General features: G+C 40.7%; 1 protein-coding gene across 2 annotated transcripts in view; it reads left to right on the top strand.

Moving 5' to 3' along the window:
• The window catches only part of BTAF1 (B-TFIID TATA-box binding protein associated factor 1), an 88,551-nt gene that overhangs the window by 1,578 nt on the left and 70,756 nt on the right, over nt 1-16,217 (top strand). For both annotated transcript variants that reach the window (XR_014789430.1, XM_084845900.1), the window contains exons 2-6: nt 9,124-9,247; nt 10,436-10,550; nt 10,865-11,011; nt 14,534-14,697; nt 15,150-15,286. Coding sequence is in view for 1 of the 2 variants with exons in the window: in XM_084845900.1 (XP_084702026.1) it covers nt 9,124-9,247; nt 10,436-10,550; nt 10,865-11,011; nt 14,534-14,697; nt 15,150-15,286 (687 nt within the window). In the remaining variant the exon portion in view is untranslated. The remainder of the gene's footprint in view (nt 1-9,123; nt 9,248-10,435; nt 10,551-10,864; nt 11,012-14,533; nt 14,698-15,149; nt 15,287-16,217) is intronic.

The raw sequence follows: 16,217 nt of genomic DNA, 5'->3' as shown, positions 1-16,217 counted from the left end.
AAGCACACTTACTAGAGAGTAAGCCCCATTGAGCCCTGAGGTACTTATGGCTGAGTCCATATGCTTAGGAAGCTGTTAATTTGTTGTGACCCATTTTGCTTCGAAAGTTCTTAGATTGCTATTTTGTATATCTTCTTGTTAGTCTTCTGGTAAGCAGCAATGCTGTACTATAGTTTCCTGTCTTCATAGGAAAGCTAATTGAAGAGCTTCTGTTTCCGGACACGTATACATTAAAATGAAGCCCCCTTATGTTATGTTAGCTTATAATCGCCATAGCTGCTGAGCTTTTGCCACCAATTCTTTTCTGTTTTATTTCCAGAAGTATCCATTTCCCTTTTGTATAGTTGTTATGCTGTGGCTTATTATAGAGTAACCATTTTAGGAAGTCTATAGCTTAGTGGTAGTGCATGTACTTTGCATGCAGAAGGTTTTGGGTTCATTTAAGCTTTAAATGAAGATCCTAAAGGATTGAACTCGAGACCTTCTGCATGCAAAGCATATGCTCTACCACTCTGCTATGGACTTCCTAAAAGGATGTCTGATAGTTGGTCTGGGAAAGACCTATGTTGGAGACCCAGTACCAGTTTGGTATTAGTGGGCTAATTAGACCAATGGCCTAGCTCAGGTTAAGATTGCTTTATCTTAAGGTTACAGAAAGTGGAAGAGATGATAAACTGAGAAAGAATGTGTTGAGGACATCACTTCCAAAGTAAGACCATAGCTTTGCGTTAACCATAATAACAATTTAATGCCACAAAGTGGCTGTCTGTGTTTCATACAGACGTTAGTGCTGACTGGTAGCTGAAGAAAAGCAGTCCCTTATCAAACAGATACAAGTAGAGCATTTGAAAGGTTGAATGATTGGATTGCATTTTTCCCCCCTAAGGTTTATCAGATGTGAACTGACTTCCTGCAGGGCTAGATAATGAATGACAAGAAAACTTAAGTTCTGTAAGGTTACAATCTTAACGTATGCTTATCTGGGATTCAGCCCCATTGAATGCAGTGATATTTATTACAGAGGATTGTGGCCTAAGATTATTTTATTCATAAAACATCTAGGTTTTCTAGTTACAAAGATTAAAAATCAACATAAGCCTGGCCTCCAGATTTATAGTCTAGAACTGCCTTCCTCAACCTGGTACCTCCCAGATGTGTTGGACTGCAACTGCTGTCATCCCCAGTCTGCATACCTATGCTGTCTGGGGGTAATGGGACTGGGATGGAGGACACTGGGATGGGAAAGGCTAGAAGACACAACACAAGGAAAACATATGGATAGAGAAGAGGAAATGTTGCATTCATTGAAATCAAAGTACGTTGAACTGATAATTTACAGCTAAATAGAACCTTAATCAGGAAAGATTGTATTTATCAATATAAATTCTTTCATTGTGCTTTTTATTATGAGTCCAGATAGTGCTTAAAACCTTGAGCAGCTTTTCCTCAAAGGAGCAGTTCAGTGTTTTGTAGGTAAGGAAATTAAACTAGGAGTTGGTGATGCCTAGGAGTAATCCAACAAAATACTCTTGTATTAGAAGTTAACACTGTACTAAGGGTTAAAACAAGCAAGATCAGCACTACTTTAGCTCCTGGTGAATGACTCATATACTATCAAACCATATGTCAAAAGTCTGTTAGTACTTAAAAATGTATACTGCTAGACCATAGAAGATAGTAAGATCTATTAGCCAAGTGTGGTGAGTATGGCTACAATAACGAGCTCAGTTGAGATTCTTACTGATCCTAGGCCCTAATCATATGTGGGACATTATAAAAACTGATGGGCAACTTAATATAAACTAACTTTCAGAGATAATAATTTTGAAAATGTGCATTGTTTTGGCTATATGTAAAAACACATTCTGAGTCAATTAAAATAAAACACCTTGTGTTTGGCTAAATTGTAAACCTGAGTTTTATCACTTGCCACTGTAAAGTTAAAACGTGTTTTAAGCTGAGTTTGTATTCTAGGTCAATAGGTAAGGTGCTATGGCTACTTTTATAGCTTTTCCAGTCAGCAGTATTCTGTGCTTGGATGTGCAGTCCAATACTACAACCATTTATTCCTGAGTAATTCTGTTAAATTAGTGGGTCTAGCAGTGGGAAAGTATTGAAAAGAGCCTTATTGTTTATAGTAGAACTAAAGGCAAGAGAATGGAGCCATGGATATTTTACACTGCATTCCCTCTCCATCCCTTTAAAACATCAAAAATCAGTTTACCACTCAAAGTGTTATGTGCTATAGAACAAGTATAACCCATACAAAATATCATATTTTAGACTTATTTATTTAGGGTGCAATCTTATGATGCCCATCAGCCTTTGAACTCAGAGGCTGACAGGCATCCTATGCAGAGCGGGAGGAGTGTGGAGGTGATGTTCACCTCTGCGCTCTTTCCACTCTGCATTTTTGCTAGACATGCTTTTCTGCTAGTCTAGCTGGGGCTTTGCGGAGCAGGAGGGAAGGAGACTGGGGAGCTGGAGAATGCTTCATAAACCAGCTTCCCCAGTCCCCTCCCTTCCCCACCCACAAAGCTGACCCCCTTTCCCTCCTTGCTGAGGTTACTGGCGCAGTTCTCTCCATGCCAGGGGAGAGGGGGTAGGGAGCTCAGACTCCTGGTCCTAGTGCTGTCTCTGACCCAGGATCCAGTAATCTGAACTGTCCTCTAGTCTCTCAGATACTGTTTAAGTGCCATAGGATTGCTCTCAATTTTTTTTTTACAATTTGCCCTTAATGGCTCCAAAAATCTATTGCCTTAACTGGCCATCTTACTCTTTCTTGGGGTGGGATCAGCTCTGTCTACATTTGAAAGCAAATATGGCAAAATAAAAACTTAATAACCTTTTGATTTGGAGGGGTTGAAAAACAGAACCCTTTTGTGCATTGGGATCTTAGCCTTAACATCTGAATGGAAATACATTTTTTGTAATGGAGAGTTAAATAATATAAAATGGCAAACCCAACAGGTTAAATGGTTGTCTGTCAGGGAAACAGTTATTGAATATAAAAGTAATCAATAAAACAAAATGTTTAGAAATCGTAGATCACAAATAAGGTGCAGGCTCCACCTTCCCCTTAAATTATGATGGAGAGCAGGCAGGCAGAAGGAGTAGAGAGGGAATTTAGTATGTATATAAGTGTAGCATAGGTCCTCAAGGAAGAAATCCTGTTGATTGCTAGTTAATATAAAGTGTAATTGTTTATGGTGATCATGCCTTAAATGTAACACCATGGGTTTAGGCTGTTTGAGCCAGCTGTAAGCATTCAAATAATAAGATGAGTTACTTAAATATGTATAAAGTGTACTTGTTCTTCATAGAGTGAATGACACCTTCAGAAACATGTGATTATAAATTGCACAAACTTCTATTTCTGTGATATGGGTACTCAGAAAAACTGTGTATGTGTTTTTACAATGAAGTCTTGATATCCCATAAAAATTATATAGGAACCAGTTTCTGGGTTTCATTTTGTCAAACTCTGTTGGGACCAAGAATAAAACTCATAGTGGAACTATGTAGATAAGAATGGGCTCAATTCTCAGGAGCGAAATTTGCCCCCTTCCTCTAAAAACAAACTTGTATCACCATAGCTAGGAGATTGAGCCTCCGCCTGAATACTGTCCTGGAGTATGCATGTTTACTTTCTCCCATATAAGTGTGAGACTATCATTCTTTCCCACTTGAAAAAGTGAAATGCAGCACTTAAGAAAACTTAACAGCAAGGACAAAAGCTCTTGCCCCCGAGACACTGGGTGAACTGGCCCTCATAAAGGGCAAACACACACTGTGGCGTACATATAGACATTTTGCTTGTGGACCATTAATTTTTATTTACTTACAACTCCAGGCTATAGTGATCTCAAGCAATCATAGATTTCTGGTGAAAGTGTTATGTGCCTCTGTTGAAACATAAGTCATAAAGGCAGCAGATATTTAGTGTGTAATCTAGTCCAGTTTGCTGGCTTAACACAGGAAGTCTGCATTTTCCAGTCTCTTCAAAATTTCCACTAGAAAAATTTCCCTAGTGCTTAGGTTAAAGCTATCTCTTTAAAACTCAGGTTTCCATTGCTGCGTATCCCTTTTTGGTGTGCAATGAGTAATTGTTTGAAACAGCTGGGAAGTGTGAGTATACACTCCCATATTGGTTTTTCTTGAGTCGGGTTTCTCAGACTTGGTTATAATGTGGCTGTATTTCTCATAATTAAGAAATAAATGGTTTGTTCCTCCCCATCTGCAATGGATGACTGGGTAATCTTTGTTTCATTCTTGACTCAAAAAAAATAATCTGTAGGAAAGGAACATACAGACCAACTGTAAATGAAAATAATAGAATAATACATTGGTTTTATTATTTTGGCAACATTTGTTTAACACTATCACCTTTATGTACTGATTGGGATATTAGAGGAGAGATTCAGGTCCATCCTCTACATCTTGCTGTAATAAAGACCTAAAAGAAACATGATCTTTTCAGAAAGAGCTTGCCGTTTTGGCTTTTAAAACTTCCTTTATTACATTTATATCACACCTTTTTTCCTTTTGCAAGGAACCTAGGGTGGCTTACATGGTCCTTCTCTCCACTTTATTCTCACAACAACCCTGTGAGGTAGGTTAGGCTGAGAGGCCCAAAGTCACCCAGTAAGCTTCATGGCTGAGTGGGGACTAGAATCCAGGTCTCCTGAGTCCCAGTGCACCTCTAACAACTACACCACACTGGTTCTTTTATTAGGCTCCTAGGACTTTTAGCTGGTAGGAATGTCACAGTAAAAGAGGAAATAATAAGACTTATGGACCATGGGGGAGAAATAATCTGATGATTGAGCAAGAAATAGTGGTTCCCATATGTGTTTAAATTGTTGTGTTTGCCTGGTAGTTATCTAGAAAATATTTGGTGACTAGATATAATTGGGAAATTGCAAAAATGTGCTAATTCAATTGTGGTTGAAAGTGGGTAGACATTTTTTTAGGAAAATGTATAGTGCATCTGTCTTGTGTGTCGGGGGTGTCTTTGTATGCTTGTATAAGTAAAACCATAGATTCTGTATGCTGATAATGCTTATCTAGAATTTTGCTTATGACTTACTTTTCTGACTTTATACGTTTGTCTTAATTTCTAAAGTAATTAAAATGTTTTCAATTCTGTCATGTTCTTTGGGTATAATTAGGAGAGTTATTGAAGAGACCAGAATTCTTTTCTGTCCCTTTTCTTCAAACAAATCCCTGGATCAGACCCAGTGTGCTTCCCCAATAAATGTTCTGCCATGTGGAGGCTTCCCTTGTATAGGGAACCTTGGCTTTGGGCTAATAATACTTGGATTGTTTAACTCTTATATTCCTGTACTACTTTAATTTCTTTCCATCTATGCCGCATTCTTGAACACTTGCAATTTATATCTTATTATAGCGGACTCTAATCAGCATTGCTTAGGGTTGGTTTCTTATTGTTTAAAATGAAGATGTTGCATGGAGCTAGGTAAAAAGGCTTATAAAGTCATACTATATGATGCCACTAATTTCCTTCCCTACAGAATGACTGAGTTCATAATCTTAAAAACCGGGTTATGAACCTGCACAACCCTAAAACAGACCATGGGATATGCGATGGTTGTTTAACCCTCACATAACCCATTCTTACTGGCTTCGCACCTGAGGAGACAGTCAGGTGCAAGCCTTAAGCTTATGCTCCCAGTACCATTCACCCCACACTGAAAAGAGAAATGAAAGGATTTCTCTGGTTTGTTCACTTACTACTGTACTGTGATTAGGTAAATGTGACCACAGGGTCTGATCCTGAGGGTAAAGTGTATTAACTAATCATACCAAATTGTGCCAAACTGTTCTTCAAGTAATATTCACTAGTAGCTGTTTTCATCTTATGATGTGCATTGGGGGGACAGGGTCAAAGGGAGACTGTGGAAGACTACTGGCCAGCTTCTGTCAGGCCACCTAGCTCCAGGGAGAATTGATTTAAATTTAATTTAAATCAAGTTTCATATTGATACTATTTAATACATCTAAACAGTGCAAATCTGAACTAATATAGTACTGTAAACTTACAGCTAGGCCTTGAATCTCTTTCTCTGTGTCCGTTTCGCATGCTTTACCTATAGAGGGGGAAGAGGGGGGAATATCCTTAAAATGTTTCCATATAGAATTGTCTTAAGACCAGCAACGAAGACAGTTTGTGAGGTTAACAGCAATCCTATGGTGGAAAAAGAGAATCCGTGGCAGAGCTACTACCACCTCCTGAGCCTTGCTGGCTTGTGGCAGATGGTGGGGGACAGATTTTCCCCCTCTCTCATTGACCCCAATAGGAAGGAAATTATTACACCAGCCACAGAGCTGACGTAGGTCTTTACGCTTTTTTGACAGAGGGGAATGAGAAGAATTGTGCAGATTGTTGGCTGCACTCTGCCCCCAAAGTTCCATTTTGGCTCCTACCACTGTCAGAACACCACCAGCAGGATGTTCACACCCACATAGCTTTCCCTGGGTATACTGGGGTTCTTCAGCAGCATAAGTGCCATCCTGCTTGCAGGCCTCTCCACCAGCAGAGTGACACTTAAGCTACTTCCTATAGCTTCTCAGCCAGTAGGATTGCAGCCTAACTATGGGAATGTAGGTACCTGTACACTGGACAATTTTGTCTTCTCTTCTTTCCGGTGTTGCTCCTTTCTGTTTCACTCTGCCTTGGCCTAACCCCACCCTCACAAAAACGAAAGTAGCAAATAAAAAAACACCTGTGACTGATCGGTAGAATAAGGTCTACTAGGTATCTGACAGACTAAAGCAGTTTATTTTTATCAGGTGAAAATGAAATGCCTATGTTTGGTAGGTAGAGTGTAAATTGAGAAATTATCAAATAGGCTCTTTTACTTAGACAAAACCTCCTTTAACTCAGTGTATCTGGTAGAGGCACTGATTCTGTTTAGAGATTAATTATAAGGCTAACATGCTTTATATTCAGATTATTTAATATTAACCAAGTTATTCTTTAAGAGAAACATAATACTTAAAATTATTAAGAAAATGGGTTTATAAAATTATATATGTATATATAAATCAATTTTTACCCAGCCTGCCCAGCAGCTGCTAGTTGCTAGGATTCTTGCAAAGAATGCTGGGCAAAACTGGACCTTAGTCTGATTAGCAGAGCCAGCCCTCTCAAGAGGCGGGGTGAATCCCCTGCCCCAGAGTGGGAGGACTGGTGAAGTGCATGTCGTCATTGTCCCCAAAGCCAGGAGGAGCTGCTGCAACTGTGTGCCACCTGCCCACCTACTCACCCACCCCATTGCTGCCATGCCTCAACTGTCCTCCCAGCCCATTACTGCTGCAACTGCCCATCACTCATTGCTGATCTGTAGGGACACCTTCTCCCACAATGACCATACAATCATTTTCAGCCATGGTGGCTTAAATAAGCTACTGTAGTTTGCAGCACGTGCTGGGAGCCTGTGGGCTGCTGTTCCATAACGCAACACCTGCTCGTAGGTTGTGTCATCCAAACCAGGTGAGGGTGAGTTGTTGGCATAGTTAACCTACCCACAACCCTAAAACAGCCCATGCCTGAAAATGGTAGTGCGCATGGCGATCACTCGTGACCGAGTAAGATTGTCTTCCAAGAGTAGAGTCTTAACAGTGGGTCTGCAGGTGGCTGTGAAGGCCAATTCTGGATCCACACAGCCTCCCACAGTGAGGACATAAGTTTCCAGGTGGAAGGCGATCACTGTGAGGGTTTGCTTGATGTGCCTTCCACTGAGCTCGTTTCTCCCTTTCGCCCTGTACTTGTGCTTCTTCAAAGTCCATAGCACTTTAATATAGGCTGACCTCCAGCTGGAACGCTCATGGGTTAGATGATCCCAGTTCTTAATGCTTATGTAGTGTGAAGCTGCTGTGGCTCTGAGGACAGCCCCTTTGAGCCAGGCATTTGGGTTTGGCTGGGTCTCTGAAGGGCTGTGCTGGCTGCTTTTCCAGCTGATGCAGCTCTTCAGAAAGCAGCAATAGTGTCAGATGCAGTGCCAAGGGGAGAGTGGGCTGGGTGTGGTGTGGTGGGAGGGAGATGGATGCTGTGAGTGCGCTGGCAGGGCAGATGGAAGACAGACACAGTTCAACAACATTTTCATCTCATCCTAGGTCCTGGGCCACACCATTTAGGATTAAATCCAAAGTCGCCTCCCCTATGGTCAGTTCCATGACCAGTAAAGAGTAAAAGATCGATACTTCCAAGATGCACAAAGCCACCCCATGCTGGCTGGCTCATATCCATGTATGTTGCCTACCGCTATTGTGTGATTGGCCATTTTTCAGGTCTCTGTGCAGAAAACCGCCCCTTTTATTGGTCATTTAATCTAGAAAGTATGCAAAATCTAGGAAATCTCTGCCTGTATGTCTACTCTCTATACTACTTAGCCATATTTTAACTAAGCAGTATAAAATAAGTGCTAGGTTAATTGAGCCTAGTTTAGCTCTAGCTTAATACTGCTTGTGAATATGTAGCGTTAAAGCGTATTTGCTATGCTAAAAGTGGCTTTGTGGAGACAGTCCTACATAGTTTGACTAAGAGAGGATTAGCCCATAATTGGAGAGAAGGGAGGAAATGCAAACTGCTTGAAGTAGTATCATGGATAGGGAAGAACTAATTATACTATGCATGGACACTCCCACCCTGAAAATGCCCCAAATGGGCGTTGTGCAATTGGGACCTTTTTCCTAAGGCTAATTGGCACATTGGGAGGAGGGGGTCATTTTCAAGGGAATGGCAGCTGGGGGGAGGGGTTAACCTTCCACTCCTCATGCACTGCCAGCTGCCCCAAATTTAGGGAGGGAAGGGAAGGCTGAAAACGTTTCTTTGGCAATGCCCACTACTGTTATGCAGCACCTGGAAGGTTATGTGCAAGCCTGTGTGACCGTTCTGAAAAAGGTTTCCCTGGTCTATTCCTTAGTAGCCTCACAAGGCATTTAACTCTCATTTGAAATATAGCCAGTTCAACATGCTGTATTAAGCCAACCAGAAATAGAAAGAGCAGCAATTTCACTAGGTAGTCGTGTGATTTTCATAATGTATAATCATAAAGCAGACTAAAAATATTTTACATTTATTTTTGTTATCCATACTAGGCTTGATCGTCTCTTTATTTTACTGGACACTGGTACAACACCAGTAACAAGGAAAGCCGCTGCACAGCAACTTGGGGAGGTTGTGAAACTTCATCCACATGAACTAAATAATCTTTTGGCTAAAGTAAGCATTTTATTGGGTGTTTTGATAAGTAAGGCAATGTTTGAGATATTCCTGGTCATCAGAATTAGCCAAATGTGAATTTCTGCAACATTCAGTCCATGGAGATGATGGTTCTCATGTAAGGAGTGCCACTTGAAGAATTATCAAATGTGTTTAATCATGGCCTTTCACTAATTTATGTAATACTGCACTGCTGTCGACAGCATATAAATTTGCATGTCATTATTTAATGTGTTCATTCTTTGCATAGGGGCTATTTACTATGGTACTAGTCCTAAAACACTTGAATCATTACTGGAAATCAGTAGAACTGTCAATTTTTTTATGGGACATAATCGGTGATTCTTCTGTGGCATTCTTATCCAGCAAATCACTGTCATAGCACACTTGTGGACTTGGTTGCAAGGATATTGTTCAGGTTCCATGCTATTGTTGCTTCTGTTCTCTAAGAGGTTAAAGGACATGCCTGAATATTGACAGTCTTCGATAGAAATAGGGAGCCTTATGCTGCCGAGCTATTTATGTGTAAAAATAACTATTAAATCCTTAGGTTTGTTAATCCAGTGTCCTCTGTCAGTAACAAACCCATGAAACTTTACTAGAGAAAAATCTTACAAAGTTCAAGGTCCCACATTTTTGAAAAGTCAGTGAAACTAGACCACTACTTAGTGTTGATGTAAAAAAAAAATTAATCTTGCCAGATTACTGAGTTCTTTAAATTTTATAGATAAAGATGATCTGCATTCATCAACTTCCCATTTTCAACTCCTAGGGCAGTATCTAATGGTGTCATTCTACAAATGCAAAAAACACTAGCTGAGCTCCACTGAATCTTTCCATCATGCAAGTGGTTGTGCATTACACTTGCACATTACACTTGCGCAACTGCTTATGTAACTGGTCGTACAATTGTAAAAGCTGAACGATTTATACGACCTGAAGAGAAACCAGAGTATTGTAATGCACAATCATAACTTCAGTAGGCTTCTCCTCTTGTGCATAGCTCAGAACCTAGTTTCCGCTAGCACAGCATTTACGCAAGCAGAATGACGGTTGGATATTGCCTGTAGTTTTTAATCCATCGTACTTCATAAGCTCTTCAGTATTGTCCAGAATATAGATGGCTACTGAACGAATGACTGTTTTAAGATATGAGACAACACTAATTCATTGTTGAACTTCTTAAAGGTATTGATACACTTAAGGAGTGCAAATTGGGATACCCGCATTGCAGCTGGACAAGCTGTGGAAGCAGTAGTGAAAAATGTACCAGAATGGAATCCAACTCCACGACCAAAACAAGGTGCTTCAAAGAGAAAGAGCTAGAATTATTGTGAACTGCATCTTTTTTTTAGTCTTTCTGTGCAACCATCTTTCTAAACATGCCCTGCAACAGCTTTTGGACTGTATTATATGCTTGGCTGTTAACAAAGAAATCAGTAACAAATAATGTTCCTCCTCTCTAGTAGAAATACATCATTTGGTTATTACCTATTCCTTCACCTTGCTTACATGTGTAATGCTTCAACACATTATTAAAATAGAAGGCTTTTGAATTGTATTTATGTGCTGTTTTCTTCAGCAGCACTAATCTCACTAAGTTTTTGTTAAATCTAGAACATGGCTGTGAAAGTCCATTGGAAGAGTCATCTGCCTCTGATCGCCTGCGTTTTGACCGATTTGATATCTGCCGTCTTTTAAAACATGGTGCTTCTCTTCTTGGGTCTGCTGGTGCAGAATTTGAGGTTCAAGATGACACATCTGGTACTTGCTTATTTAATACTTTAACTGTTTGATACATTTAAGAAACACTGTTTTCATCATGTATTGTAGCATCTTGTTTTGTTTTGAATAATTAAGCAACTTCAGTCTTTCAGTTTTTGTGATTTAATCAGGTGCTTTTGTTCTACCACTAGATGAATAGTTAGCTGAGCTTTCATAAGTCAGATATATATTTAACCATGTTTGCCACAATCTTTCTACTTTAAGTAGGTAAGCAAATGAAGAATTTACAAATAGCATAAAAATGGAGTGTGTTCTTATTCTGCACAGACAGAAAGTAAATAATTCTTTAGCAATTCTACTGCTCCTCATTTTGGATGCAAGGCTACTACTCATGGTATATCTACTTAAAAGTTCATGAGACATGTCTTCTCAAAGCCAAAGAACTCCTCCATGTATAAGTCAAACATGCAGCAAAACATTTACAGGAAATTATTTAAATTCTTATGTATTTGATAATATTTTCAATATAAATCAACTCCTCAGTAACACAAATATAATATCACTGCAGTATTGATACTGGGTTGGATCCAGGATTTCCCACCAGCAGCAGAAGCCTGCACTGAGCAGAGTTCCACTCACAATGCACTGACTCGTGGGAAGGGGGAGTGAGATGGTCTTTGCTGAGTCTCCCCTTCCTTTTCAATCCCCAACACCACCTCCCATGCTGGTCCAGAGGATCCCTATGGAGCAGATTCTCAGGCATAAAAGACTGCAAGGGGAGAGAGGAATAGGTGAAGATTACCTCCTCCCCTGTTCCACCAATGGGAATGCATCACTTGAGCAGAATCTTTACGTGGAAGGAAGTAGCCCTTCCGTTCATGGGACACAGACTCTGGATCCAAGTAGTCTGTATCTCCAGTGTAACTCTGAGTTAATGTTAAGTGTGAGTCAGACAATTTGCATTCTGTCATTATAACCAGAAATTAGAGGGGCAGGAGGTTCTAAGGCTTATACTCAGGAAATGGCTGAGAAGATTGATCTGAAACTTGGCAGTGTAGGAGAGGTCGTTTTGAGGATGGTTTGTGCTGATTTTGAGGGAGAAAGGGTAAGAAATTGCTTATTTATAAGAGTTTAAATTTTGACAAGTGTCCTCCAGCAGTTTGACAGATGTCTAGGTTTTTTTTCATAAATTTCACTGGGATTAAACTTTATGGCTCAATCATCGCTTGTTGTGTCATCTGAACCTGGGCAGCATGGCTTGTTGGAGGGAGAAAATGACTCTCTAAAACCCCTACAACAAGCCGTGGGTTATTGTCATGGTGTCCAGGTTCAGACAACATGACAAGCCACACCCAGGTGGTGATTATAGAAATCATGCCCCGCACATGCCTGGTATGCACCATGATTTAAATAAACCACTGTGGCTTAAATAAGCAATGGTGACTTAATTTGATCACGTGAACTGGCCCAATAACTCTCTGCTCACCGCTCCTCCTGACGACTGCCTAAAACCTTAACTGACATAAAGACCTGGTTCGCACGATCAAAATAAGCTGCTGTGGCTTAAATAAAATGGTGGGAAATGGTGAGGTTTTGAGGGGAAATAGGAGCTGCAGCATTCATTCTACTTTAATAAACATATATGTTATTTATGTTTGTTACACTAAAGGATGAAGAACTGAACTGTGGCTCTTTTTTAAAGTATAACTTAAAAGTGAACTCCTTTTGAAAGCCAGCTTTCCCAGAGTTTTCCTTTATTGAAACCCTAGGACTTGTTTGAGAAACAGAGTTGTATACCTTCCTGTGAGACATGGTCTGTTAAGAACAACAACACGTTCCAGAATTCCTTAGTTCATGCAGGCATTTTATGTGCACTTGCAAGGAGCCATTTCTGCTGTTAAATTTAGAGGCCCCAAAAGAAAGTTTTCAATTTACTAACCTCAAAAACACACACCCCTTTTTGGCCCAGAATAAGCTATCCTTATTTTATTATAAACCTAGCAGAGATTTATGCCACTGGGATTCTATGATAATTCTTTCAGAATTCTGGACACTTACAGAGTAGTGCTAAACTTCCTGAAATAACCAGTAGTTTATATTAAAATACGTGCATTGCAATATTTATTTGGACACTGTAATGTGGATTGATAGCTTCAGTTGCATAAACTCCATGTGTCTTATTCTGATGATCAAAGAAAATCTGGGACTTAAGCCCACCACTCTGCCACCAACAGCCATCTAGCTCCAAGGCAGTAGTGAAGCTGGAACTAGTCACAGCATAGGATACCAACCATATCCATATCACCTAAATTAGGGATGGGCAACCTCAGGCCCAGAGGTCCCAATCTGGCCCAGGGTTCTCCCAGATGACCACACCCCTTCCCCTGGCCCTACCCCCTTTCCCCCAACCACTGATTGTTTGGTGGCTTCCTGGCTTTTGCGCAGTTTTTTATCTTCTAAAATGCTGAAATGCCTCTCCTGGGGGTTAGTTACTGACAGTAAGAGCTTTAAGCTAAAATATGCTAGTATTGTATTAGCCCTGCCCACCACTGGAATGCAGCCCCTGAGAGCTTCTCCAAAATTGAATTAGGCCTGGGGGCTGAAAGTGGTTCCCCACCCCTGACCTAAATAATATGTCTGTCAGCTGTAATTTCCCAGCTTTTTGGAGCTTCAGTAAACATGGAAAGCCCTTAACAGAACACATTAAACTGAAAGGTTTTTGTTAATCGAATCAGTCTTTAGTCAGCCCAACTGTCTTGTCAGTACTAGTCAAGTGTAAACGCTAAAGGTAGTATCCAACGCAGGCCTTCTGTGGGCAGTCCAGGGTGGCCAGTAGTGGGGCACATGTGGCCCCTACCACTAGCAGTTGCGATGTAGCACTTCCAGGGGGAAGTGCCGAAACAAGCAGAAATGCTGGTTTCCGAAAGGGGCAGGCTCAGGGTTCCCCCAGATGACCACGCCCCTTCCCCTTGAAACTAGCATTTCGGAAACTACCCTTTCAGAAACCAGCATGTCTGCTTGTTTCAGTGCTTCTCCCTGGAAGCGCTACATCACAGCTGCAAGTGGTAGGGGCTGCATGCATGCCACCGAGGCTGCCTGTGCGTGCTGCTGCCAGCCTCCCTGGTCTGCCTGTGCAAGGCTCTTGTTGGATACTACGCTAAATCTGAAAGGGCAAGACAGCTTTTTCAGATCTTTAGGCATTCAGCGGTAAATATGTAAGCATATTGATCTTTACTTAAGAATTCTGCCTTGAACACACTAGTGGATTGAAATACGAGTTTTAACTATAAAAAGTAATCTAAATTGTTGAAGGCTATATATTAATACTTCTCAAAAGGCAGAAATTTACCTCTTGAAAAAAAAAGTCTAATCTTTTTCCAAACCAAGCTTGCTACACTGGTCAAGAGGCAACTTTACATAGGCAAAGTGCAACTAACCTTGATGAAGAAGCTAAGTTATTATTTTTAGTTAATTTTTGCTTCTATATTTATTGTGTTCAGTGCTTTCATTTTAGCACAGCATAAACATAGTTTTAAGCACTTGGACTGTTTCACTTTTAAGGTGAAGTTGATCCCAAAGAGAGGATAGCACGACAGAGGAAACTGCTCCAAAAGAAACTTGGCCTTGATATGGGTGCAGCAATTGGAATGAATACAGAAGACCTGTTCAATGATGAAGATTTGGACTACACTCCTGCTTCATCGTTTCTGGTACACAAACAACCTGTAGGTAAAACTTCAAGCTGTTTCACTGCAAGGACTTATACAGTGGATTTGTTTTGTGCTTCTGCAATTAAGCTTCAAATTCTGTGTCATAACTTCAGTGTTATGAAGATATTTTAATGTCACACAGTAGCGTTATTTAATATATTGTAAAAATCATTGCTAGAGATGATATGACAAGTTATGGGGTGGGGGGTCTGTATCCCTTAAATTGCAAATGGGTGAGATCAAAATGGCCCCAGTGGTCCCTGATTCCCAATAATCAACCTCTTCAGCAGCGAGCACACATGCCAATTCGTACACTGTTCCAGAGTTCCCTGACCCTTGGGAGCGGGGAGCCCAAGGGACTGCAGCAGGAAGGAGGAGGCAGGAAAGTATTTTTGTGTGAATGGAACTCTGGTCACTCTCCCTTGGATCTAAGCCAGAGTAGCCACTTAACCTTTACATCTTTTCAGACTCTTCAGGCTGCTGAGTTGATTGATTCTGAATTTCGAGCTGGTATGAGTAATAGACAAAAGAACAAGGCTAAAAGAATGGCCAAGTTGTTTGCGAAGCAGAGATCAAGAGATGCAGTGGAAACGAATGAGAAGAGGTACTGTAGTAGCTTGAAGCTATTTTCCTTTTTAATTAAATACTTGCCAATAAAGTACATTGTTAAAGCATAAAAGTCAAGAAAAAAAAAAGATTCCCTCTATTTTCCAACTTCAAGGGTGAGTGCTGTTCCTTGAATAACCAAAGTGGTACCACCCATGCACAAGAGGGAGGTAATGGTAATAGACTCTGGGGATACCCAAGGTGTGCAGAACCATAAATCTTTTTGGAGAAAATAAATTGTAGGGGGGGCAGATGGCCCAATATGGATTGAGCATGTTCGCTGAAATACTGACTGACCGGTGGGGGAGTGGCATGTAGTATCCTGGAAAGGGGAGTGGCTGCCTCACTGGAATTCAGCAGGAGTACTTCATACCTGCAAAATTTTGTTGTAAGACGTCTAAGACTAAAGAGCCATCTTGTCAATTCATTTTTGATAATCACAGCACCATGTACATTATCTTGAACCTTATCATTCCAGAACATTACATAGATTAAAACATTCTGAATGAAGCAGTTTTCCATCTGCTACCCCTCTCTGGCATTAATTATAGTAATCGTATGTCATGCCCCACTCTAACATCCATTCCTTAAAGTGGGGGCATCCATATGTTTGCATGTCTGATTTATAGTAGGTGTGTACGTTGGATTTGGCCATACCCTGAGCTGAGTTGGGCTGCTTCAGAGAGATTGTGTGCCTTTCCAAGGTGAAGAAAACAAAGCATGCAGAACTCAATCTGGACCTTCCCAAAGCTTTGTGGGCACTTCAGTGCTTAGGGGCAGGGGGCTGCAGAAAGGCTGGCAGTGTACCTGCAAAAAAAAGGCTACTTTTGCTTTCACTATTCCATATATGGAAAATGGTAGATCCGGGAGCGAGAATGGGGTTGCGTAATTGACCGGTCTTCCTTCTAATTCAAGGAACTGTTTATCCA

This window comes from Heloderma suspectum, chromosome 3, assembly GCF_057233095.1.
Source record: "Heloderma suspectum isolate Gila_16-S chromosome 3, 16-S_ref, whole genome shotgun sequence".
NCBI classification, from domain to species: domain Eukaryota; kingdom Metazoa; phylum Chordata; class Lepidosauria; order Squamata; family Helodermatidae; genus Heloderma; species Heloderma suspectum.
This window is presented reverse-complemented; position numbering and strand designations above follow the sequence as displayed.